The 23,333-nt window shown below is 36.0% G+C and overlaps 1 protein-coding gene across 2 annotated transcripts in view; it reads left to right on the forward strand.

Moving 5' to 3' along the window:
* KNTC1 (kinetochore associated 1) overlaps positions 1 to 23,333 on the forward strand; it is a 39,772-nt gene that overhangs the window by 722 nt on the left and 15,717 nt on the right. For both annotated transcript variants that reach the window (XM_086473962.1, XM_086473964.1), the window contains exons 3-40: positions 53 to 168; positions 503 to 575; positions 1,202 to 1,279; positions 1,711 to 1,745; positions 1,966 to 2,076; positions 2,963 to 3,056; positions 3,439 to 3,491; positions 3,779 to 3,891; positions 4,579 to 4,633; positions 5,296 to 5,394; positions 6,488 to 6,531; positions 6,642 to 6,707; positions 6,812 to 6,887; positions 7,522 to 7,647; positions 7,746 to 7,835; positions 8,390 to 8,455; positions 8,950 to 9,011; positions 9,441 to 9,552; positions 10,310 to 10,453; positions 10,672 to 10,728; positions 10,811 to 10,912; positions 11,983 to 12,099; positions 12,581 to 12,724; positions 13,018 to 13,116; positions 13,570 to 13,673; positions 13,836 to 13,941; positions 14,645 to 14,779; positions 15,784 to 15,903; positions 16,660 to 16,729; positions 16,806 to 16,873; positions 17,445 to 17,737; positions 18,428 to 18,600; positions 18,794 to 18,891; positions 19,863 to 20,004; positions 20,915 to 20,971; positions 21,482 to 21,645; positions 22,189 to 22,293; positions 23,172 to 23,300. In XM_086473962.1, the coding sequence (XP_086330088.1) occupies positions 53 to 168; positions 503 to 575; positions 1,202 to 1,279; positions 1,711 to 1,745; positions 1,966 to 2,076; positions 2,963 to 3,056; positions 3,439 to 3,491; positions 3,779 to 3,891; positions 4,579 to 4,633; positions 5,296 to 5,394; positions 6,488 to 6,531; positions 6,642 to 6,707; positions 6,812 to 6,887; positions 7,522 to 7,647; positions 7,746 to 7,835; positions 8,390 to 8,455; positions 8,950 to 9,011; positions 9,441 to 9,552; positions 10,310 to 10,453; positions 10,672 to 10,728; positions 10,811 to 10,912; positions 11,983 to 12,099; positions 12,581 to 12,724; positions 13,018 to 13,116; positions 13,570 to 13,673; positions 13,836 to 13,941; positions 14,645 to 14,779; positions 15,784 to 15,903; positions 16,660 to 16,729; positions 16,806 to 16,873; positions 17,445 to 17,737; positions 18,428 to 18,600; positions 18,794 to 18,891; positions 19,863 to 20,004; positions 20,915 to 20,971; positions 21,482 to 21,645; positions 22,189 to 22,293; positions 23,172 to 23,300 (3,896 nt within the window). The remainder of the gene's footprint in view (positions 1 to 52; positions 169 to 502; positions 576 to 1,201; positions 1,280 to 1,710; positions 1,746 to 1,965; positions 2,077 to 2,962; positions 3,057 to 3,438; positions 3,492 to 3,778; positions 3,892 to 4,578; positions 4,634 to 5,295; positions 5,395 to 6,487; positions 6,532 to 6,641; positions 6,708 to 6,811; positions 6,888 to 7,521; positions 7,648 to 7,745; positions 7,836 to 8,389; positions 8,456 to 8,949; positions 9,012 to 9,440; positions 9,553 to 10,309; positions 10,454 to 10,671; positions 10,729 to 10,810; positions 10,913 to 11,982; positions 12,100 to 12,580; positions 12,725 to 13,017; positions 13,117 to 13,569; positions 13,674 to 13,835; positions 13,942 to 14,644; positions 14,780 to 15,783; positions 15,904 to 16,659; positions 16,730 to 16,805; positions 16,874 to 17,444; positions 17,738 to 18,427; positions 18,601 to 18,793; positions 18,892 to 19,862; positions 20,005 to 20,914; positions 20,972 to 21,481; positions 21,646 to 22,188; positions 22,294 to 23,171; positions 23,301 to 23,333) is intronic.

Here is a 23,333-nt window from a genome sequence, read left to right on the forward strand (position 1 = left end):
ATTAATAAAAACCAAATCTTAATATTTAACATTTTGTCATGGAACATTTCAGATACTAATGTGGATGTAGTTGGCATGTGTCAAGAAAAACAATTTCTTGTGGTCGGTGAGAGAAGTGGCAATTTCCATCTTATTCACATACCATCAAAACAAACCTTGCTAACCAAGGTACAGTAATTTTTCTGTTCTAATTTTGCTGAAAACCATTTGTTCTCAGAATTTCTTGAGGTTTTTTTTTTCTTTCTTCCAAATACCAAAACATAAACGTTCTTGTGTTTTGGCATGTTCTAGTTTGAACAAACAAACAGATTAAAGGGATGTTTTTGTTCCCATAAGTAACAAATATGCAAAATATGCTTAAGAATGGCGTGTATAAACAAGGACCAGTTCTTCAGGAAAGGAAAAAATTTAGAATTTGAATGGATGATCAGTATTTCCAATTTTTTTTCCTAATAAAATACAGAATAATAGTCTAATAGTCTTTATGTTGATTCTATTTTAGGTTTTGGTTGGAAAATCTGCATGTGAAAAGACTTATTTAAATCTCTTTATTGAAAAAGATAATGCAGATGCAGGTAAGGATTTTATTTTTTTTGCCTTGTCTCAATTTTTGTGTATTTTCCCCCCCCCCCCCTTAATAGCTCTCAGGAGAAGAGACTACAAGATAAGTAATCAGATACAACTCTACTTTGCATTGTACACATTAAATGCATTTTTTAAATTCTTTCCTGTAAAGATATTTAGCTCATGAATTATTTTATGAATGTCATAGGAAACAAAAAACATTCAGAACTGAATACATCTTTCTTTTGAGACTGAGCTAAACACATGAATATGCTCAAAAAGGATGGATTCTTTCTCTCTCCTGCTTCTATCAGACTTCAGATTTTAGTAGTTCCTGCTCTTCCATAAGCTCCCAATCTTATTCTCTCACAATGTAATGTATTTAAATGTAGCTTTGTAATTAAAATAGAATTTGCAGTCTGATGGATGCATACAAAAGTCAGAATTTCAAACAAATCTCTAAGATGTGCAAACTTATTCTGCTCTTTGCTGAAGGTGACAAAAGTTTTGTTGAAAAATAGTCTGATCTATTAGATTATTTTTTGTCAGTTATTTCACTGTCCTGTTCATAAGCAAGTAGCCTCTTTATGGTTATTGAGTACTTAAGTTTGACGTATTTGTATCTGGTTTTATTTAGGTGTTTATCATATGTTCGTTCTCACAAGCAATGGATTCTTCTGCATTATGTGTCTCCCACTTGCTAAAGTTCAGGAAGGTAGGATGATCGACAAACCACAAGGGATTTCCTTTTGAACAGGAAAAGCTGTATTAAAAAAGCTGTAATAAAATTATTTTTGTATTCTTCCAAGAATTCCTTTAGTTTATGTTTCTCTGAGTCACTGCTTTACAGAGAGCACTGAATACTGTGGAAGCAGGATTTTAAGCTGTAATCAGTCTTAACTGTACTGAAGAATATTGGGAATAATTTAAATTTATAATGCTATATAAGTATAGTTACTAGTTAATTTTCTGTAACTCAATACTGTGATCAATAGGAATAGACACTGTCAAAGATCCTGGCTAAAGTGTTTTTCAGCATAACCAGGTTAGGATTAAACTGTCTTATATGATGTTTAGTGGCTTTCTGCAATTTTGAAAAAGTTTATTTAACAGTGATTTTTTTTTTTTTAATTTTTTTTGCTGTAGCAATCGACAAGATGGATATGATCACTGCAAAGAAAGTAAGAAACACCTGCTAACTTGTCACACGTGTTAAGTGCAGAGTTTGTAACAAAACTTTGCTCTGTACATTTCATTGACTACTTACCAGTCTATTATGACAGCTCATATTTGGGATTATTACTTTTTCTGTACGTGATGAAGTGAGCAGTTCAAGGTTTTATCCACTGATTGTATAAACAATTGGTTTTCTTCCCCTTTTGTTTGCTTCCACCCTGCAAGTTACAAGGACAGATAAAGACAGCTTTCATTTCCATGGAAGAGTATCACAGCCTCGGTTGTCAGAATTTTGTGATAAGTAACTCAGTGAACAAAATCCATTTGATAATTGGGGTAAGTACTAAAAAATGTGTTCATAGTAATTGTTATGTGATCAGTGATGGCATTTTTTGATCTGCAACAAGATTTATCTCCAGCTGGTTGAAAGAGAAGATCGTAAACTTTTTGCACTGAGACTTTTTGTCTCTCATCTCCTTCAGTGTAAATTTAAAGGTTACCAGTTGTGCAGTCTGTCCGTAGTTTTTCTTGTAAGGAAATAACTGTTGTCATTTCAGAACTTGCTGTGTTACGATGGATGAGAGAAAAAGTGTTTTCACCCTGGTTGCATGTTAGTAAATCACTGTGGTTCCCAGCATGTACCGGCTGGTCTATTTATAGTCTCGTCCTTGAGCTCAGAGACAAAACCAAAGTTAGCAAGGTTCACATTCCACAGAGGCTTGCCAAAGTAACAATACAGGTCCCAGCTGAACAAAGCCCTTAAACGTGAATTATGTACAGGAACTAGTGAAAAAAATAAAAATACGGATGTATTTTGAAATGTTATTTTGGACTAGAAACAAATATTCTGAGTTCATTGAAGTGGAGCCTGTTGAATTCAATACAGTTTTTCTCAGCAGATCCAGTGTAGTTTTCATTCAGGTTTTATGTTCTATGAGAATGGAAAGTGGATGTTTTGAAATATGGCGTATTTTTAGAAAAGCCAAACATGTTTGAGGATGCTGATCACAGCAGTTACTGTAGTATAAGGCCAGCCTTGAAAGCAGAGAGGCTAAATTTAAAAACAAATAAATGTATTTTTTTCAACATCAACATTCACCAGGGACAAAGTTGAAGTTAGTTTTGCAGCTTTCCAAGTTAAAGATCAATTGTAGAAGCACACCTGTCAATGGCCAAATTTCTGATGTATAATGACCCCATTTTACTTTTCCTTTGCCAATAGGGTAGAGGCGATTATGTACTCTCCAAATGGGAGGTGGACACTACCAATAACCTGGTGTCTGTTCAAAGTTTTGCTGATTCAAGTCTCATCAAAGGTAGAGAGGTGTTTTTTTTTCTCTTCATAGACAAGTGCAGAATTCATATTTAATTGCAAAAAATATTAAGACATTTTCAGTTATTTAATTGTTTTTGGTAAATACTTTTTTTAATGGATACTATGTTTCAGTAAATACATATACTAGATGGAACACTTGTAAAGGTACAGTCAAAATGTATGCTTCAAAATTGCTGAGTTTAACTTAGATATGTAAATCACAATTCTGTTTAAGCTGAACTTTTCACAGTCCTAGGAAGCTCCATGAGGTTAAACATCTGTAGGTTTCCAATACTTGGTTGTAGATTTTAATACGCTTTTGCTTCAAATACATTTCTCAAGAAAAATAGTAAATATATGTGTCTATGGATTTTTTTTTTTAGATGCGGTGAAGCTTCAAGTTCTTGACAGTCTGCTGTTTGTTTTAGATTCAGAGGTGTGTGTAATGATTTGGTTTAGTCTTCATTTTACAATGTTCTTGAACCAGCTTATAAAAATATTTTTAAAGTAATAGCTTTAAAATAAGTTTCTATAAAATAAAGATGCTTATATTTACAGAGGATATTGGTCTTACTGTGGGGGCTTTTTTTTATTCTACTCCTAGTCATTATTTAAGCTATGGAATGGGTTAATATTCTGCTCAAATAAGATAAAAATGTCTTCTATGAAGAAAATATGAAATCTGTATCTGTTTGTTTGGGTTGTTTTTTTTTTGAAATCTAGAACATCTTAAGCATGTGGAATGTTTATTCTCTTACTCTAATTTGGGATTGGCCTTTAATAAACATTGAAGAATTTCTTCTAAGTACGGAGTCAGATTCTTCTCCAGTCACATGGTAAGTAAAGCAGCATAGCACCGATTCTGAAAAGTGAAAAGTTGTCTATTGTTACAGGAAATGTGCCACAAGCACTTCATTTTCTGTGGTAGTGAATTTTTAGAAATCTTTCTAGTCAGTAGGACAAAATAATTGGACTGCAGGTATCCTTACCTCTGTCTTGTAGAAAAGGAAACCTTGGTGCTTTTTCTTGATTTAGCTGCTGTTGCTGTTAAGGAAGGAATCTTGCATGTAACCTGTATCATTTAGGACATGCTTGTTTAAAATAAGGTGTATAATATGGCTTACAAGTCTGATGTTACAAAAAAGCTAGTCTGTCTTTCAGATAAATAAATAGCAAGATCTTTATTCTGCAGATGGAGAAGCCAAAATCTGGACGTGTGTATTGGTTAAAAAGCAAAAGAAATGAATGGCAATTAAGATTAGAAGACAAGACTCTTGCCTCTTTCCATTGCTCTGTGTCAGAGCCATGCAAAAGCTAAGAATCAGATCCGTTTGAAAACCTTAAAAATATCAGAAGTTAAATGCTAAAACACTGTTATTTTTGAGTGCACTATAGGGTTTTAAAGTGTGCGAGTTTCCATGGACAATTAAATTTTCTAAAGCTCAGAAGCAAGAATATTTCACAGTTTTAACATAAGATTTATACAGTATGTTTTGCTTTCTTTTCTCTTTCTTGTTCTGCAGGCAAGGGCTTGCCAATGTCAAACTGATAGTCATGACAGTACCGGATAACAGACAGGTAAAATCCCTTCATCTGTGTTCTGTTTCTCAGTTGTTATGCAGTCACTCACAGAAAAAAGAGGGTGGGAAAAAAAGAAGAAAAGAAAAGGAGAAGGTTAAATATTTGGAGCAGACAGAATTCTGAGGAGCTCAAGGTCAAAACTGAAATGTGACCATCTATATATTAGGATATCGTGAGTGAGGGACAATTTTGATGTCTTACAGTGGTGACCAGGGCAAGCTGCCCTGCTGTTTGGGTTCTTTATGGATTGTTTGGGGTTTGTTTGCTTTTTTTTTAATGGTAGGCAGGTAGGGGAGAGCAGCAAAATTTACGGTGGTCTTATATACCTACACAGATTTCTTTAGAGCAGTATCTCTGCTGTATTCAGCATCTACCTGCAGGTGTAGTCAGTGGAGTTAACAGAAATAGAATGCCAGAATGAACATTATACGATTTTTAAATTAAACGAAACCTGTCTAATTATACATGATAGGCCTATATACAGAGGCAACATCTAAAATGTCATTAAACTTTCTCAGATTCCAGAGACCTGCTTTTTCATAAAAAATAATAAAAGTAGTGTCTTCCAGCCACGATTCTGCAAACATCACTCTGTCACCATGGTATGAGGAAAAAAAAAAGTTCTGACTTGTTTGTTTGTTTTCCCCTTTTTTTTGTAGATGAGAAGTCTAATGGTTTTTGCATTGCCCACTATGCAACCACTCTATTCCTTGGAAGTATCTATTGTTTCTTCACTTGTTCAAAGTGGGATTAGCACAGTATGTTTAGATTTATTTTTTGTTGTTGTTCTTTGAAGAAATATAGTTGTCTTAATACATGTAATTATTAAAGAGGGTACTGTTTTATTCTTGTTGGATTAGAACTAATTTGTGCTAGAAACTGTGCAGGAGCTGTACGAAGAAAGATGAAATAGTGTCCCCAAAGGATGGAGAAAAAGATACAATATATAGCAAACTCAACAGTTTAATTCTAGGCCCAGGTCTATTGCAGTGCTGAATACTACTGTCATTGCTCTTGCTGCTGTTACAGCTAAAAGCTGTGTGAAGTTTTAAGTTCTCTTCACATAGAAAAATGCTTTGTATTTATTTGGGATTTATTTAAGTTTAGATGAGAGAACTGCTTCTTTTACTGTTTAAACTGCTTCCTTATAAAGACTTTAATAAAAGAAGGTCGAAAAAGATGGCGAGAACTTTATGAATTAGGAATGTTGTAAAGATGGGTGAAGTGAAGCGGGTACGTGAGAGGATACCATGTCAGAAGTCTGAGCAGTGTCTCTTCACTGGAATCATGAAAGTGAATGCAGTAAGCTCTGGATCTGACAGGCAATAAAATACAAAGCTGATGAAATTGCTTGCCTTGTATGAAGCACTTGGCATAAAAGATCATATATGCAGCTACATAGGGGAGAAAATAATGGCTAATGTATCCCTTTTCTCTGATCTGGGATGATAAAGTCCAGGTGGGAAATGCCAAGGCACATATTGCCTTAATGCAGTGCACACAGCGCTCAGACTCTAGAAGGTGTGAAGGTGGCTGCAGCATGACCTGCTTATGGCTGGACAAAATCAGTGTGATTTGGAGAAGATGATCCACCCGTGTGGAGGGTGTGCTGGCGGTGATTTACCTGGGGTAGCAGAGTGCTTTCAGTCTGTTCAGTTAAGGCCCTCAGAAGTGTTAGATGGAAACTATCTGGGAAATAACACGATAACCATTTAAAAAAGCCAACAAACTTATCTGAGAGAAAAGCAGTGGTTTGGTTCTAGATTAAGAAACACTTGATGCGTTACAGTTGTGCTTTCTTGTGACTGATTTCCCTTACCACCTAATGATTTCTGTTATCGCATGCTACAGGATACAATATACTTCTTGGAAGGAATTCATGAAAAACATCAGACGTAAGATAATGTTTTGTTTCTTACTAGATCATTATATAAAACTGGCAGATTACTTTTATATATAGTTGTCTCAGGGTTGATAAACTCACATAGTTCCCTCTCATCCTCAGACCCTCTGAAGGCCCGGTTTCTATTGTTGTGATGAGAAGTTTAACTGAAGCCTTGCCAGAAAATAGGTACTAGTTTCTGAGAAACACTTTTTTTTTTTTTTTTTTTTTTTTTTAATCTGTGGTTTGGCACTTATACTGACCTGGTGTATGTTACTTTATTTCACCCCTAGACTGAGTCGCTTACTTCACAAACACAAATTCACTGAAGCAGAGAATTTTGCTCTTCAGTTTGGACTCGATGTTGAGGTAAGTTGTCAGTTCTCAATAAAAACATTTGGAGATTTATTAGTATAACTGAGCTTAAGAGTAAGGTTCTTGCCCTATAGTCCAACAGAAAGTTTTAAAAATATTACAAATACGGTGGAATGTTACCTTACAAAGCAACTTGCTGTGCTTGAAAGCTGATTCAAAATTAGACCACATGGTGCAATGAGATGACCACAAACCTTGCAATGAGATGTGGTGCAGAAATACGTCTTCTCATCGAAATAAGCACTGCTGGATCAGGAGAAGGCATGTTTGTCCCTTTAAGTAGCAGGAAACAGTGTTGCTAAAAAAAAAAAAGAGAATTTTCACATGCATTTATTAACACATAGTCTGGCTTCATTAATTTATTCAAATAATGCAATTTGAATGTTCTCTCTGCTTTTTTTGTTTTCTCTTTTTTAAAAGAAAAAAACAAACGTGTGTAGCTGGTGAGATAAAAAGATACCGCGGTGGTTAGGGACTAGCTGGTAATGAAATCATTCAAGCTGCATGGACATGCTTTATCCCAAAAACACTGTGAATGAAAGGGTAGGGTTTTCAGTTGAAGGCTGTCTGCTTAAAACTTAATTGCATCAAACTGAAGACCGTGTTTCTTTTTTTTTTTTTTAAACAGCTTGTGTACAAAGTGAAAGCAAACACTATTTTAGAGAAACTAGCTTCAGCCTCTGTTGGGAGTTATGGTCACGAAGTCCGGCTGGATCTTGTGAATGAAGCCAAAGAAAATTTGCAAAAAATTCAGGTATGTTTTTATTTCTACCTTACCTTGTTTCTCTAATTAAGTAATTCAAATTATAAGGGAGCTTGGAATTCATTTCCGTTGTTTCCTTATGCAAACAGGATAGCCAGTTTGTTGTGGATTACTGCATAAATGCTCCGTGGCCACTGTATGAAACCACTCAAGAAATGCTGAACTACGCTAAAGTCAGAGTAAGGGGTTTTTTTACTTTGTTTATACTCATCCATTCCTATCACATGCTTCTGTACAACTTGAGAGGGGGAACGTCTTCAAATCAGTTACAGTCATTCAGAGAGGAAATGCAGTATAAATTGTGTGTTACCAAACACGAAGAAGCAGCAAGGCTGAATCCAACCTCATTCTTACTATTACTTAAGGGCAAAAAAGAGCTTACAGTTTTATTTTCACATCAGAAAGCAGGTTTTAGTTTTTAGTAGTCTTTTAAATTACCTTTTAAATATTAATTTTAGGACTAAAAGCTTAAAATATGTCACCTTTTTTGTTTTCATTATTTTAGTCTTTCCTGCCTTATCAAACAGAATCAGAGAGATACATATTTATCTGTCTGATCCTGCATACATGTAAAAATCCAATCAGAGTCTGACATTGTAAAATAAAGACTCCAGTTTACAGAGGTACTAAGTTTTTGCTCGTGCCTTTATTAAGGCATAGTACTCATAGTACTGTCTGGCATGTTCTGCATTCACTGAGTTGTCGGCCAAACCATTTCATGTATTTGTTTCAGATCTTGAAGAAAGATGATAGAAACTTTGCTCTGTCATCTGATGGGGCTCCGGTATCGGTAACTGAGGTGAGGACAAACTTCTTGGCCCTGCAGGATCGTGTGATAAACAATTATGATGTAGCGTTTTGAAAACTGTACTACTGTTGACCTTTTTAAAAGTCTAAACAAGGTTATATTTTATAATATGAAAGAGAACCACAGTAATGATAGGTTTCAGAAATAAGCTGTTCCTTCAGTCACAGAAAGGTTAATTTTCAGATGGTCCAGTAGTTGAAGGCAGAAGTTTTCTTAAGTGTTTTTAGGTATTTAATTTTGTTTCTTCTTTAGTCATATATACAGGAGGGACCTCATCCGCCTTCAAGGAGAATCAATGTAAATGTTTATACAATTGAAATTTTGGATTAATGCTTTATTAAACAAAATTAGATAAGTAAATCACTGAAATTCTTGAAAAGTCTTTCTTTTCCTCCATTCTTCCTCTTTGTAATGGTTATTCTAACTGTGTAATATCACTGTTTGGTGAGCCAGATATTGACCTTAAATCTCTTGTCTGCATTCAGGTATTGAGAGCTCAGGCAAGGCTCACAACTTTCTATGGAGCTTTCGGACTAGAGAAATTCAGGTTTGTTTCTGTTTGTTCGTTAAGATTTAAAGTAAATTTAGTTGTAATGGTTAAGTGTGTGCCATTGAAATTAAGTTTCTTTTGGTTTGTATTTTTAAATTTGAGCTCATTAAACTTTAAACCCTTCCTTCTCTTCCTGAAGCTTCCCATCCTCTACTGTGGAGAAGGGAGAATGCAGAGAGATTGAGTCATCCTATATGTTGAAAACATGTATTATCTCTTGCCCATGCACTGTCTTGTATAGGTTTTTTGTTTGTTTGTTTAACATCTGTAGGAGGGGGTGTGATTTTATGCACCCAAAATCTAACACTACTGTTGTCTCTTACAGCATAGAACTACCTACAAAAGGGTTGAGGTTCTCCCCCCCACAACTCCTTTAATATTGACATATAACAGTAACAGATTTTCATTTCCTCCTCTCGCTTCTAGTGGTATCGCTTGGACAGAATTCTTGAATAACGAAGACATTTTCAAGAACATCCTTTTTGAGCTAGAAGAAGGGAATTTTTCTTGTGCACAGTACCTCTGGCTCAGGCATCAGGTGAGATGGCATAGACATCTCTTTGGTATTTGCAGGGGATGTTAATTCTCTTAGTTTCCAGTTTTATTTAGGAGAATCAGACTGATGCAGTTACGAAACAGCTCCTCAGAAAAGCAATGGTCTATGGCAGAGTCTCACCTATTAGCACAATGATTACCAGTTCACCTCGTGCCTGAGAAAGCTGAACTTCTTATTGATTTAGGAATAAACTGGTGTTTCTGATGTCAGAATGCATATTTCTGTGTCTACAATGCTTTGATTTATTCTGTGGTGGTTTTAATCTTCCATTCACTTTCTTGCAAGCACAGCTTTTAGAATATTTAAGTGGACGTTTGCTGGCTACCTTAAAATCCTTTAAAAATAATCACATAGACCCCTTACTCTGAATAATACATAATAGTGGCTGTGGACTATTATATTCTTTACAGCAGGACTTTCACGTCCATGTCTGTTGTTTTCTTAATAAGACAGGTCTATAGAGCAAGTCCTAAAGTAATAGCACAAGATCCTGCCACCGTAATTTGCAAAGAAATTGCTTTAATTAGATCTTGTTTAAGAAGACTAAGCTCTAGTTTTTCCGAACAGGGATACACAGGAATTTAAAAAAAAAAAAAAAAAAATGTATGATTACTGAGGTTTTCTCTTTATATTTGTGAAATCTATTGCTTCTTCCTTCTAGTGAAACACCTTTACAAAGTATCAGAGAAACATATACTCCATCTATCTAATTGTTGTAATTGTTCTGTTAACATTTTAGGCAGATTTTGAAAGCAGCTTTGATGAGAAGATGCTGGAGAACTTGCTTAATGCCATCCCATTCACTGTTCCTTTGAATGAACTATGCTTGTGGCTTAAAAATGTTGTGATCCCTTTCTTAAGAAGAGCTGTGCCAAAGGGACAGGTAAGATTGACTTAAAAATTTTCTCAGGCTAAGCCGATTTTATAGTCAGACCTACAGACTCGCATTTTTGAATGTCAGAACCTTGTTCCTCTGCCTTTTAAAGGGATTCTTTTCCCTACAGTTTATATTTTAAATTATTTTTTTTTAAAACAAATTCCTCGTGGCAAACTTTGCTTTGATAGGTAACATAACTCTATTTATAACTGTATTTTTTTCAGAAAATATTAGCAAAATGGCTGGAACAAGGTGCTCGAAACCTTGAATTAACTGATAAGGTAAGGCACACCACAGAAACTTTGTGTGTCTTGTATTTCTATATGTATAATATAGTTTGCTAATATCGATTATTTCGGACAGGCAAATTGGCCAGAAAATGGACTCCAGATGGCAGAGGTTTTTTTTACAAGTGAAAACCAAGCTGAAATGGGACTGACGACTTTCGTCCAGTGGACTCCTTTGGTAAGAAATGTAGCAAATAAAAGGATTAGCTACTAAGACACTTCAGGGCATAACTCTCTGTGCTAGAATTGGAACGGAAGATAATCACTGTTGGTTTTGGTGAAGATCGACTTAATTCCGTGAAAGGAAGGAACTGCATTCCAATCTTCTTGATTTTAAAGATTAAAACCCAAAAAGTCAGTGCAACATTAATACCCTTTAACAGATGTAGTAACAGTCTAAATATGAATAATATTCTTGAATATTCTGTAGTACACAAATAAGCCTGAGTACTACAAAATACAGTTTCAGGAAAGATACTTCTTATGAACTTAAATTAGAAACATGTCTCTTCTCTGCCAGAATTTTTGGAAATTAATTGCAATTCACCCTTGTTACGGCTTGGAGAAAACAGGTATTAAAAATCAGCTAGCTGTAAGGTATGAACACTGAATTTGTGCAAACAGGAATTAATTATATATGTTATATATCCTAAATACACTAGCATCTGTAAGAGTGGTAGTGTGAAAGTGGAGACATCTGAAGCTCAAAGCTAACCAGTTGTGCATTTTAAAAACTGGAAACACTGATGTTCTATGTTAGTTAGATCTGCTGTCTTAAACTTCCGAATTCCATGTTCAAAGTGCTCAATAGAAAGAAATTTACTCTAAGTCCCACTTTCAACATGTACTTGATTTTCTTTGTTTAGGCTGTATAAAGGTAACAGTTCAGCATGCGTATTCATAAAACCTTCAAGATTGCAAGGCATCAAAAATTGTGAGATTTCTTGCAAAATTGCATTAAAAATAGGGTTCTGGCTCCAAATAAAATGTCATCTGTAGGTACATCGTTCCCAGCTGTTTGTCTTATCTGTCCTTTAAGACTCTACTAGAGCATTGCTGTCTTTATGTTCAGAAAGAATCTTTTCCTGATGTCTTACCAGAATCTTCCTTGCTGCGTTGTAAGTCAACTACCCTTGTCATATACCAGAGATGTGGAGAACAATTTGTTTTCTCCCTGTTTATGACAGCACTTGATGGTCTATAAGACTAGCAAATCTTCTAATGTTTCACTTCTAAACGCTGTTTCAGAGGTGTGGTGACTGTGAAGAGGTGAATAGGTTAAAGAAGCTGGTAAATGATTTACAAGAACTGATAAAGCTGTACAGAAAATACAACTGCAGGCTGGCACTCTGTGTTTTTGAAAAGGTAATTCTGCAGGGGCTTCAAAAAGTGCTTTTGAGTAGTGGATTGTTCTGAGAAGGAGAAAAGTCTTGTAGTGTGCAATTTAAAGTCAGACAAAGGAGGAATCCTGATGGGCTGGTTGGTTAAACTGGTGTTCATAAGCTGCTAATACTATTTGATATGTTGCTTTTGTTATAAATTTTGTTTCAACCATGGGTATAAATATAAAATGTGACAAGATACCATGAGAATGTATGGCTTAAACTCCATGATTTGCAGTTCAGTACAGATTGTGTATTGTGGAGCAAGCGTTAGCAACAGAGAACTTACATGTACAACTAAAAATAAGGGGCTTTGTAAACAAAAGCTTTTATCTGAGCTAGAGGAGGATGCTGGTTCTTGAAATCACTCTGTTGATTTCAGCGAGCACTGGATGTTGAATTATTAGAGATGTAAAGCATCATGTGTGATGTTCTAACGTGGCATTATTTTATTTCCTGCCCAGGAAAATGCAACTACTATTGTGTTTCGCATGTTTGATAAAATTTTGGCACCAGAGCTCGTCCCATCCATTTTGGAGAAGTTTGTAAAACCCTACCTCTGCGAACATAATCTACAAAAGGATGAACTTCTTCTACAGTATATAAAGGTATCCTTTTTTTCTTTCTTTTGAAGAAAGGTATTTAAACATCAGGAATTAGAAAACAAATCTGATGACCATTTTTACTTACACTTGAATTTTAGGATCAGCTTTCAGATTAGCTTACTCCTGTCAATGAACTCACTGCCAGTTACTATGTCAGTAATAAGGCGTTAACAGGTACAAGGGAAGATAGCTAAATCTGTCCCTTAATGTCCAAAAAACTTTTCATTTTTGTTTAATAAGATATTCTGATCTTTTCTGAATTCAGATATCCTGATACTCTTTATCAAAATATACAGGACTTGCTAGAACGTTGTCGTACACGGTCTGCTTCAGTGTTTGAAACTGCGTGGGAGGCAAAGGCAATAGCTGTCATTGGCTGCATCTCTGATACAGATGTAAGTATCTCTTATGAAATAGGCACCAAGTGGCTCTAACACACCTGTTGAGAATGAAACACATAGTTTTTACATAAGCATATGAGTATATTTTTACAGGAGCGGTATGAGGAAGAACAAATAGTGCTGTCTGTTTATTCGGTCTTAGTAATCCTCTCCCATGTGATGTTCTTTGCTTGAGAATTCAATTGTAGTTTTGATGTCACCACATGGAAAACTCACCAACTTCAGTATGTGTGAAACTCGGGCTCTATGGTGTCATAAATTACTGTGTAAGCGTTTTCTAATCTAACTTGACACATCACATTGCGATAACAAATGCCCTTTTATGTAAGTGGAGATTGGGCCAGGAAATAAAATGCTTCCCTAAATGAATCGATCACGTGTGAACAATATTTTGAGAGGTTACCTTGTACCTGATTTTGAAAAGTAAGCTCTTTGTTCCTTTTATAGCTGAAATTTGATGCAGTTCTACAGATCATGCATGGTGCTATGGTACCATGGAGTGCAGCAGTGGAGCAGCTGGTGAAACAGCATTTGGAAATGAATCATGTCAAGTAAGGCAACACCTACAGTCTACACCTGTTTTGTGTGTACTTTCAATCAGAGTTCCGTTTGCGGGGCGAGCGGGGAATAACTGTGTATCTGACGTAGTATGATGGTTACATCACGTGGCTATGGGTAGCAAATAAATGAATAATGGTTGAATTTGTCCACAGAGTAAAGTTACTGCAGGAGAGTTACCGACTGATGGAGATGAAGAAGCTTTTGCGAGCCTATGGGATAAGAGATACTAATCTTTTAAAGGACAACCAGATGATAATGGTAAGGGATCAGCATTACTCTTATTTGTATTAAAAATCCCTACACTTACCTACGTATATTTTCATGGGGTATTAGAAACCAGACTTTTCAAAACATCTTAGCAGCTAGTAGCTCCTACTTGTGATCAATATCTGTTTTTCATGTCCTGTTGGGACACGTTTTTTTTGCCTGAAAGCCCACTCTTTTTTTAAGAACTAGCAGATTAGCTTAGCCCAACCTAATTAACACAGCATTGATAATGTAATGCTTTCTGTATGGGGGGTGGGGAAGAAAAGAGGAAACTAACAAAATGGAAGGCAAAGTCCTCTCAAGACTTCAGATCCAATTTCTCCTAAGGTTGCAGTGAACAATACTTGGTGATTTTTTTAGATATATGTATCCATATATGTGTATATATATAATTTTTTTTAGCATCTCCGCTTTATTAGGGAGAAAATGAATTTCTGGAAACGTTCCTTGCCATCCTATGGAGCTAGATGAGTCCCTGAATTTTGAGAATTCCCAGGATAATTCTCTTCCCCAAGCCAAATCTTCTCCCAGTTTTGCTTTAGTCAAGTTTTTTCTAGACAGAAGTTTTAAACTTCTAGGTAACTTGCTTGGTATGAGCAGTACAATTACAATGCAGAAGTAGTGTGTATATATGACTCCCTTTGTTATCCTATGCATCAAAAAACTAAAGTCCATATCTGTCGTCTTCTTGCAGAGGCTAGCGAAATACATTCTTAAACAAGATACCCCTACTTCTTTGGAGGATGCTTTGAAAATTGTAGCAGCATATATGTTGCCCACAGTGGAAGTCTACCTTCTGAGGATGATAGACCTGATTGACAAAGGAAAGGTACTGAAATACCTCATTTCATTTGATCTCAGAATTTAAAGACACTGAGGCCTGTTTTCAAAACAGGGTCAAGTTGTACTACTTGCTGAAATCTTACACATGGTTTACTTAGAATTTTTTTTCATTACAGTTGTATTAGTTGTACTCACAGCTGCCTGTATGTAACATTGAAAATGAGACCTTTGTCAAAGTTTTAAACATACTGGTTTTGCTAAAGTTGTTTTGGGGCAAGTTGCTCTCTTGCCAACAAAAAAACCCCAAAGACATTCTTCTGAGAAGTGCTTTCTTCTAATGCAACAATACCCCATGTGAGTACCTGCCCCTTTGGTACTGAGAGCACTGAATGTTTGTCTTGCAATAGTGTTGAATGTTTATCTACTGGTATGAAGTTTTCTTCCAAGTTAATTTCAAGCCCCAGTTTAGCAAAAACCCCTGAAATTATCTTTAAATTACATTAATATCCTGACTAGAAACATTTAACTTTGGTTGCTACGTTATAGTAGATGTGATTAGCTTTGTACCCTGTGGTTGTCCCTGGTTATGTTACTGGCATCTCTTTGACCTGGGGGCTTTTTGATTAAAGGACTCACATTAACTCCCCTGCAAAATAGTGTTTCTCATGTTAACATTTGTTCTGCCTTATTAGCACAGGGTATTCTTGATAATTGTACTGTTTTTAAAATGTTGCATAATTGCCCATAAACAAAACTGCATTTTGATTTGCATGTTACAACCCTTAGTGAGTAAGCACATAGATTTTACTGAAAGCCTCATAAATGTAGTAAAAACTATTCAGGGACTTTAAGGAAGTCATGTCGTGGCGAATGCATTTGATAAAGAGATTTGAAGTTCATCAGCAGAACATTAATCTTACCCAACTGGCTGTCATGCAACCATTGTATCAAAGCAAGGACATACACAAAACTTAGTTTTTTCCAAAGGCAAATGCACTTTTCTTTTGATTATTTCTCATTTCCTCTTTTTTTTTTTCCCCCTCTCTTCAGGGAGAGGAATCTCTGACTTTGTTAAAATCTCTGACTCTTGCTGAAGCTGAAAAAGTTGCAGAAAGATTGACTATATGGGGAACACTGGTATTACAGAATAAAGCAGATAATCCTGAAGAGGTACTAAGTCATTTCACATTGTAAAGTACAAAAGTTATTCTAATTACTGTTCTTACCCAGTTGCTTAAAAAAAGGTAGGGGATGCAAATGTAAAAACCATCTTCTAGCAAAAAGGGGTGATTAACCCAAAGGGTCCTGCTTTGAGCAAGAGCTCAAACTTGAGTTTATTCTGATTCTGTGTACTATACAATTGTTTTGTGTGATTTTTAAAGGCATCTCCACACAGTGGCATGGCTGTCTGAAATCAATTAATAATTTATAAATCCTGCTGCATTATTATACCTCTAGTCCCACAAGTCTTCCAGTTCTTTCTTTAGTTGCTTGGAAAACATCTGTTTAAAAACTGTAGGTGTGACTTCGACATGCACCAAAGTGGGTTGAAGCTTCACACATCACTGTCGTGCAACCACGGAAGAGAATTTTTGTTAAGGGTTTGTTTAGGGAGTTATTCTGGGCAAGGGAAGGAGAAACAAAGGCAAAAGGGTGGATATTTTCAAAACTCGTGTGAGAGCTAACGGGCTGTGTGGAGTACGTACCTATTACAGCTATGAAATATTTGCCATTTCTATGAAGCGTGCATATTTACAATTGCTTTCTGTTCCCTTGCTTTTCAACTGGTTGTACCTCAGGCTTAGTAATGGTTGCTCAGGACGTTTGTAGAGTACTGAACAGTATAGAGTGGAAGCCTGAGAGTCACTGTCTGTTACTGGCAACAGTTTTGACCAATCAAAACATTAACCCCTTCTTTTCCTGCAGCACAAAACACAAATGTTTATGACTAAGACACTCGCGGAAATCCTTAAATTCCTGTTCAGCATTCAAAAAGGTAAGCTACAACTCTAAAAATCTTACATTTTGCTTGTAAATGGAGTCAGGAAGTAATTGTTTTTGTCCTTCAACAGACAACCCTCTGAAGAAAGACGAATGCGAAGAAAACCTAAAAACGTTTGAAACGCTTGCTGCCCTGCAGGTCGGTATCTTTGTAGTTTCAAACCACTTCTGATTTACTGTAGTTATTCCAATTGTTCTTATGACATGGATAATATGAAAAATTAATTGTATTTACAACTCACGTGCAAAGGTTGTTTTTATTATTGACTTCAAAGAGTTTCTCAGCTAATCTAGCAATTTAAATAGTGCCTGGGAAAGTTCCCAATTACTAGAACTCAGTTGTCCGTTTAAACCAAAAAAGTAGATACTCTCTCAAAAGTCCTAATTGCTAGCACTTAAAAGATTTTGTGATAGAGTCTGTAATATTTTATTCTTATTATGGTTTGTAAACTTATATTATTTAATATAGTATTTAAGCATGCAGTATCCTTCAGGGGTTTTTTATTTTGCTTACATACTGCCCAGTAAAATTGTCTCATTTATTTCATATGTCAGTAATTGGTAGAAACTAGTAAAGTCTACTTCATACTGAAAGTATTCCTCTAAGAATTAAATGGGAAATAAAAACATTTTAACAAAAAAAAAAAAGCAACAACACTTTTAAAGGAAGTTACGTGGATACAAATATATAATCTTTTTTTTTGTTGCAGGAAGATTTTGATATCTTTCTTTCAGTTGAAGAATTTAGGAATCCTTCACTGATGTCTAGGCTTCTTGAGAATCACATAGAAGCTTATGGAACTGTCAGATCTCTGTCAAAGTCTAGAAAAGTGCAAACAACGAAGTGTAATTCAGGAGATGGTAAAACCAAGGACCATTCTACTGAATCAAGGTTGTATAGACTGGCTTTGCTCCTGCAGAGGTCAGAGCAAGAACTGGGAGAAAAACTGGCCTTGAGAGCACTGGATGCTGGGAAAGTTGAAGATGCTGTAAAAATTTGCAGGTAAAACTGCAAAGTTTTCAAGATTGTAAATTTTAATGGGCTTTTCTGCACTAGTTGTGATACTTTGCAGAAATAAGTAGATGTAGAGCAAAGGAAAAGCTATTTTTTAATTTGGTTTAGGTTATTTTTCTAAAAATGAGTGTTTTAAGCAACGTGCTCATATTGCTTGTGTACGATATTGAGTGTAGAGTTGTCTCAGAAAATTGCCATTGGTTTTTGCCATAACATGATTAATAAGTAAAAAGATTCCCTGCACTTGTATAGTGAGAGATAAGGCACAATAGTAAATACCCATTATGAGAGCTTCTCAGCTTGCCCGGAGAGAAGAAAACTATTGTACCCTGACTGTACATACCATGTCATGTTTTTCATCTGGTCTCTGCCTCATGCTTACATTGTCAGATAATTTAAACTTACTGCCACCTCCCCCCAAAAGAGATGAGATGAAAATGTTAAATGTATTATTGATCTTATACACATTATATTTCTGTATTAACGTGTGCTATCTGCTTCAGAACACAGACCTCTAAGCGAAGCTCCGTTGTATTTTTTCACTTCAGTCACAGAAGTTTTAGTTGCAGTGAGTCATATAGGTGAAATAAGTAATAGAGAATTAAATAATTAGAACAGAATGTGGCCTTAAGTAAAAGCCCTCAGGACTATATTTTTAACAATTTTTTTTTTTAATAGGGAGTTCTATGAAAATCAGTGTAATGAAGAAACAGGGAAGCTGCTGTTTTCAGCCTGTCAAAGGCTTTGTCATAATTTGGGAGCTGATGTGCAAATGATCACTCCTAACGATATGAACCTCCCAGCAGTGATCTACGAAATGGCTTGCCAAGCAGCTACAGTATGTAGTCCAGGTAATGACTGTTGTCAATTATTTATGTTCATGTTGGGAATCCGCCTTTCCAAACAACGTTTAATAAACATGAAAACAAAGTGAATTTCCATATATGCCTCTGTAAAAATAGATGCTGCAAAAAATTGTTTCCTTTCACTAGGACATATGAACTTTCCATTCACGGTATGCTAATGATCTTAATATTTTTACAGATTTACTATTAGATTCTCTGGAACTGTGTAAATACACTTTGGCTGCCAAAGAAATTTACAGACAGTGCCAAATAGAAAACTACGGATTTACAGCAAAGGTATTTTATGCTGGCTTAAATACATTTTTTTTAACATGTCTTGATTGACTGAATAGTGTTCACTGTACATACTTTTTTTTTTCTCTCCCATTTCTCCAGCAATAGTTAATCAGCTTGTTTAAAAAGCAAACCACAACAAAAAAAAACCCCACAGCTCTACAAACAAGAATTTTCCTGAGTATGTGTGTACTTCAGCATAAAGAGTAAACTGATTTGAGTACTAAAAGCAGTGCAGCTGTAGCACAAGTAGCATTCTCCACTTACGTTTCAGTATAATAAATCCTGCTAATGTGACTGAAAATATTAGTGATTTTATTGAACAGCTGCTGCTAGGACTGTGAGAGCACAAAGAGCTGACTTTAAAAAAGCTGCTCTTCTTGGTTTGTTTTTTTTTTTTAAATAGCTAAAATACGGCAGGGAGGGTTTGATTTTTTTTTTTTTTTTTTAAATGCATGTATTATGTGAAGGCATTCCCCACAGTTTTGTAAAACTTTAAGATGGATCTAGTTCTTGAATAGCATCTTTGTATTTTGCTCAGGTCAAGCAGTGCTTTAGGCTGCTTGAAATGAATGGGCTCTTAGAGTTTGAGTGGGATGGATGGAAGTGGCTAGGCAAGCACATTTATGCACTGACTGTTATTCTTCTAAAAAATGATCCATTTGAAAATATTTGTTTATAATATTCGGCAAAGAATGTTTATGAAAGCCTCCATTACGTTAATTAAGAATGCATTTTGGCTGTACAACTAAACAACTGCAACATTAAAGAAAAACGTGGCCACTCTAAGTAGGAAATGAGTTTAATGCTACTGGCCATTTAACAAAAAGTAGTCTAGTAGAATACACTTTCAAATGGAAGATTGTGTTCTGTTCCTGTATTCGAAAACTGGAATTCTTGCAACACTTAGTTTGTTAGTAGGCTTATCAGCTGTTCTTTTTATTCTGTGTACTTTTGACAATGTTCTTATTTAGACAACGTCTTTTGGAGGAGATAAAGATCCTTATGAAGAGTGGACTTACGATGACTTCTTTAATGAAGATGGGATAGTTCTTGACCCACAGATAGCTCTTCCGGTTGCATATGAAACTATTTCTTCACTTCTGCCTGTTTGTGGTAAACTTGTTTTCCTGAACATTGAGCCAATATGAAATCTGTATTTCATACTGGTTTTTGTCTAGGAATATAAATAATTCAGCACGTGTGTGGAAACTATCACCTCAGAAATCTCAGTTAGACAAATTCATGAAAGAAATGTCCATTGGGGGGTGTAGAATGTAAGGACGACTGGTTTTTGTTCTAGTTCAGGAAGAATCTCAATGTCAAACACCAGAAGTCATGGAGAATGCTCTGGAGAAGTGTTACTGTAAACTTGCCCTGCTCTTACGATCTTCTCTAGACATCTTCTGGTAGCCAGTAACGGAGGCAGGATTTTGTCAAGATGAATTTCAGCTTACTCTAAAATGATTGTCCTTGTGTTACACACCATTGTAGATACACACAACTTCTTGAAAATTTCAAGTATTATAAACAGAACTCTATAATGTCATAGGTGCTGATAAAAGACACTTTCAGCTCTCTAAAAGAAGCACTGAATATTTTAGAATTATTTATTTTTGGTACTTCTTGATGTAAATGCTCTTTCCTCATGTGTCATTGGTGTATTAAAAAGCAAGTAATTGAAATCCTGTTGCACAGTGGTGAGTCTACCTATAAAGGATATGCTTATTTGAGAGTTTTGAAGAGATGATCTTCACAGACGTTTATGTTGACTGTCTCATCAAGACACAAAGTAGTTACTGAAAACTGTTGGTTTGTATTCCTTTGTGCTTTTGAAAAGATATTCCCTCCTAAAAAATAACTTCTAATTAGGCACAGTTAAAAACAGAAGTCCTGGCTCTTAGAGTTTGTGTGTGTCTATTTTATGTAGTGTCACTGAAGAGTGGTATTTTTTAAGGTACTGCCAGGCTTCATAATGTTGCTGAGATCTTGGCACACTGCTGATGTGTGTTTGTCTGTCTTTCAGAGTGCAAGCTGTATCCTTTGGAGTCTACAAGCCTGGCAAACTGTGCCTTTATTAAAGGTATCGTGATGGCAGATTCACCCCGCTAAAAGTGTAAACCAGACTCCTAGAAAACGTGAGGTCTAAATTAAACCTACACAAGCACAACTTAACTCATAGTTTTTTAAATAGGCGCCTGGATGTTCCACTTAAAGCTGTGTTCTAGGGGATAGCCTGGTTCAGCACAGAAGACACCAGTTTGGATGGTAATTGCTGCCATTCAGCCATGTGGTTTTGAGCATGTTGTCAAAGCCTGTGCTTGAGTACAGAAGCTCTGTCACTGTGAGCTAGGATCCATTAGAGCATTTCCAAGAAGATGACCAACTTCTGGTTTTTGAACTAAAATGGGAGCCTGTTTTAAATTACAAGCCCTGAAAGATTAAGGTTTCAAAGGGAACTGAGGCTGATCTTGTGTCATAAATGCAATGAAGAAAAAGAGAAACTGTTCTGATATTAATTCCAAGAACAATATGCTTAATATAAATATACTAATTCTTTTCTGGGGTTGTTTGTTTTTGAAATATATCACAGGACAGAACCTCCTGCTGCCTGCTAGAGCTCCCATCTGTGCAGTGATACAGAACCTCATGGAGTGCAGTCAGTGTGAGTTAGCTTTGAGGCTCATAGTCTGTTCATTTGGATCCTGTCTTCAGCATGGTGTATCAAATAACATGGATTTGTCCCTGAGTGAAAAGGTATGACAAGGACAATGCTGAATTTTGCTGAGAGTAAATCTTAGAAGTATGCCAACTATTAACAAGTTAGAGTAGTTACTTAAGAATTTGATAGGTATGGAAGAGGCTGTTGCCATGACCTTTTAAAAATTACTACCACATGATGAGACGTTGAGTCATGTTGTGAAAGGAGCTGGTCGTCTCCACCCTATTTTTCACATTCCTCTGTTTCTCCTTGCAAAGTACGTTCAGAACTAAAGTAGTCTCTGCCAGGAGGCCAGGAATAAAATGTTAATAATGGTTTATTATGTTCTTTTATATTGTTTTATCATTGGTTAATATGGGAAAAGTTGCAAATAGAATATTCAAGAAACACTCCTCAGTTCAAAAGCACTTGGAAACAGAAATCATTTTTCAATCTGGAAGAGATCTTTATAAGACCTTGATTAAATCTGAAAATACAATTACTATAGTACCTCCTATTATGCTATAAATGACAAGCGAAGTTGAAGGCTTAGAATTTATTTTGAACAGTGTGCTGACTGTCTCTTTTTTCTATAATAGCTACATGATGGCAATATGCTGGCTGAAACCAAAAGCTTTCTCATTGGTATGAAACAGAAGTGTACTTCGGTGATTATGACCACTATCCGGACCTTACTACACAAGGTGAGAATGCTCTGGAAAGTGTAAGAGTGAGCCCCTTTCTTCTGCTCTGTCAAGAATGGGGCTCCCCTTCCTATCGCAGAAGCCCATTCTGAGGTTGTCATGTGGCCAAGTGCCACAAACCCCAGACATTCTGGAAAAATCACACACCTTGGAAAACTACAGAGAAGGCGAAGGGAAATATTGCAGTATTGCAGCGGTGGGAAGGGACTGGCTTCCACAGCCTCGTGTCTCAGCACCAGAACGTGGCCAGGGTGGGCTGGATGGCCTGACAGTGTTGGCCTCTGCTCTCCCAGCTCCCTCGCTTCCTACCACAGCTGGAGCATGTTCGGAAGAGCCTCTGAACAGACACTGCCTTGCTGGCAGCCCTATGTTGTAGCCCAGGTGTATTTGAGCCTCTTACAGACCGTGGCTCCTTGATCGTATACTTGTTGCTCTGCCTGAAAGGTTATGTACAGCGGGAGCTTCATCTTTGTGGGATCCTTTAAGGCCTCCTAAATTGTAGTAACAGCCTGTATGAGCTGTAGGTATTCTCTATCTCATTTTTCAGTCTTGGTTTCATTTCAGATTTGTAGACTACTTCTGGTTGAGGGCAATTTTTAAAAAAAGCTCTCTGGAAAACCTGCAAAACCTTCAAAGGCAATTTAGGCTAAGGGAAGTTACTTTTAGACTGGCTTCTATATTTAGATTTTAAGTTCTAAAACTTGAAATGCATTTTTTCTTTTTTTTTTTTTAACCTTCTAAATTAAAGGCCCAATACACCTCTAAATTACAGAGTACTTTTCATATGTTATACTTTATACAAAGAGATCTATTAAATTCCTAAAGTTTATAACTTGTTCTTTTATGTTGTGGTTTGTTTTTTTTTCCCTAAAACACAGGTGTTCAACTGTCGACTCATAGATCAGAACCTGGCGCTGGGATATTGCACAGTTTTGCCCAAGAAAGATATGTTCAATAAGCTGTGGGATGTCATAAACAATACATGGCAAAATTACAGAAAAGTTTTGGTAAATTCACAAGGCAATGTATTTCTTCAGCAA

This window comes from Leptosomus discolor, chromosome 16 (assembly GCF_034619465.1).
Source record: "Leptosomus discolor isolate bLepDis1 chromosome 16, bLepDis1.hap2, whole genome shotgun sequence".
NCBI lineage: Eukaryota > Metazoa > Chordata > Aves > Leptosomiformes > Leptosomidae > Leptosomus > Leptosomus discolor.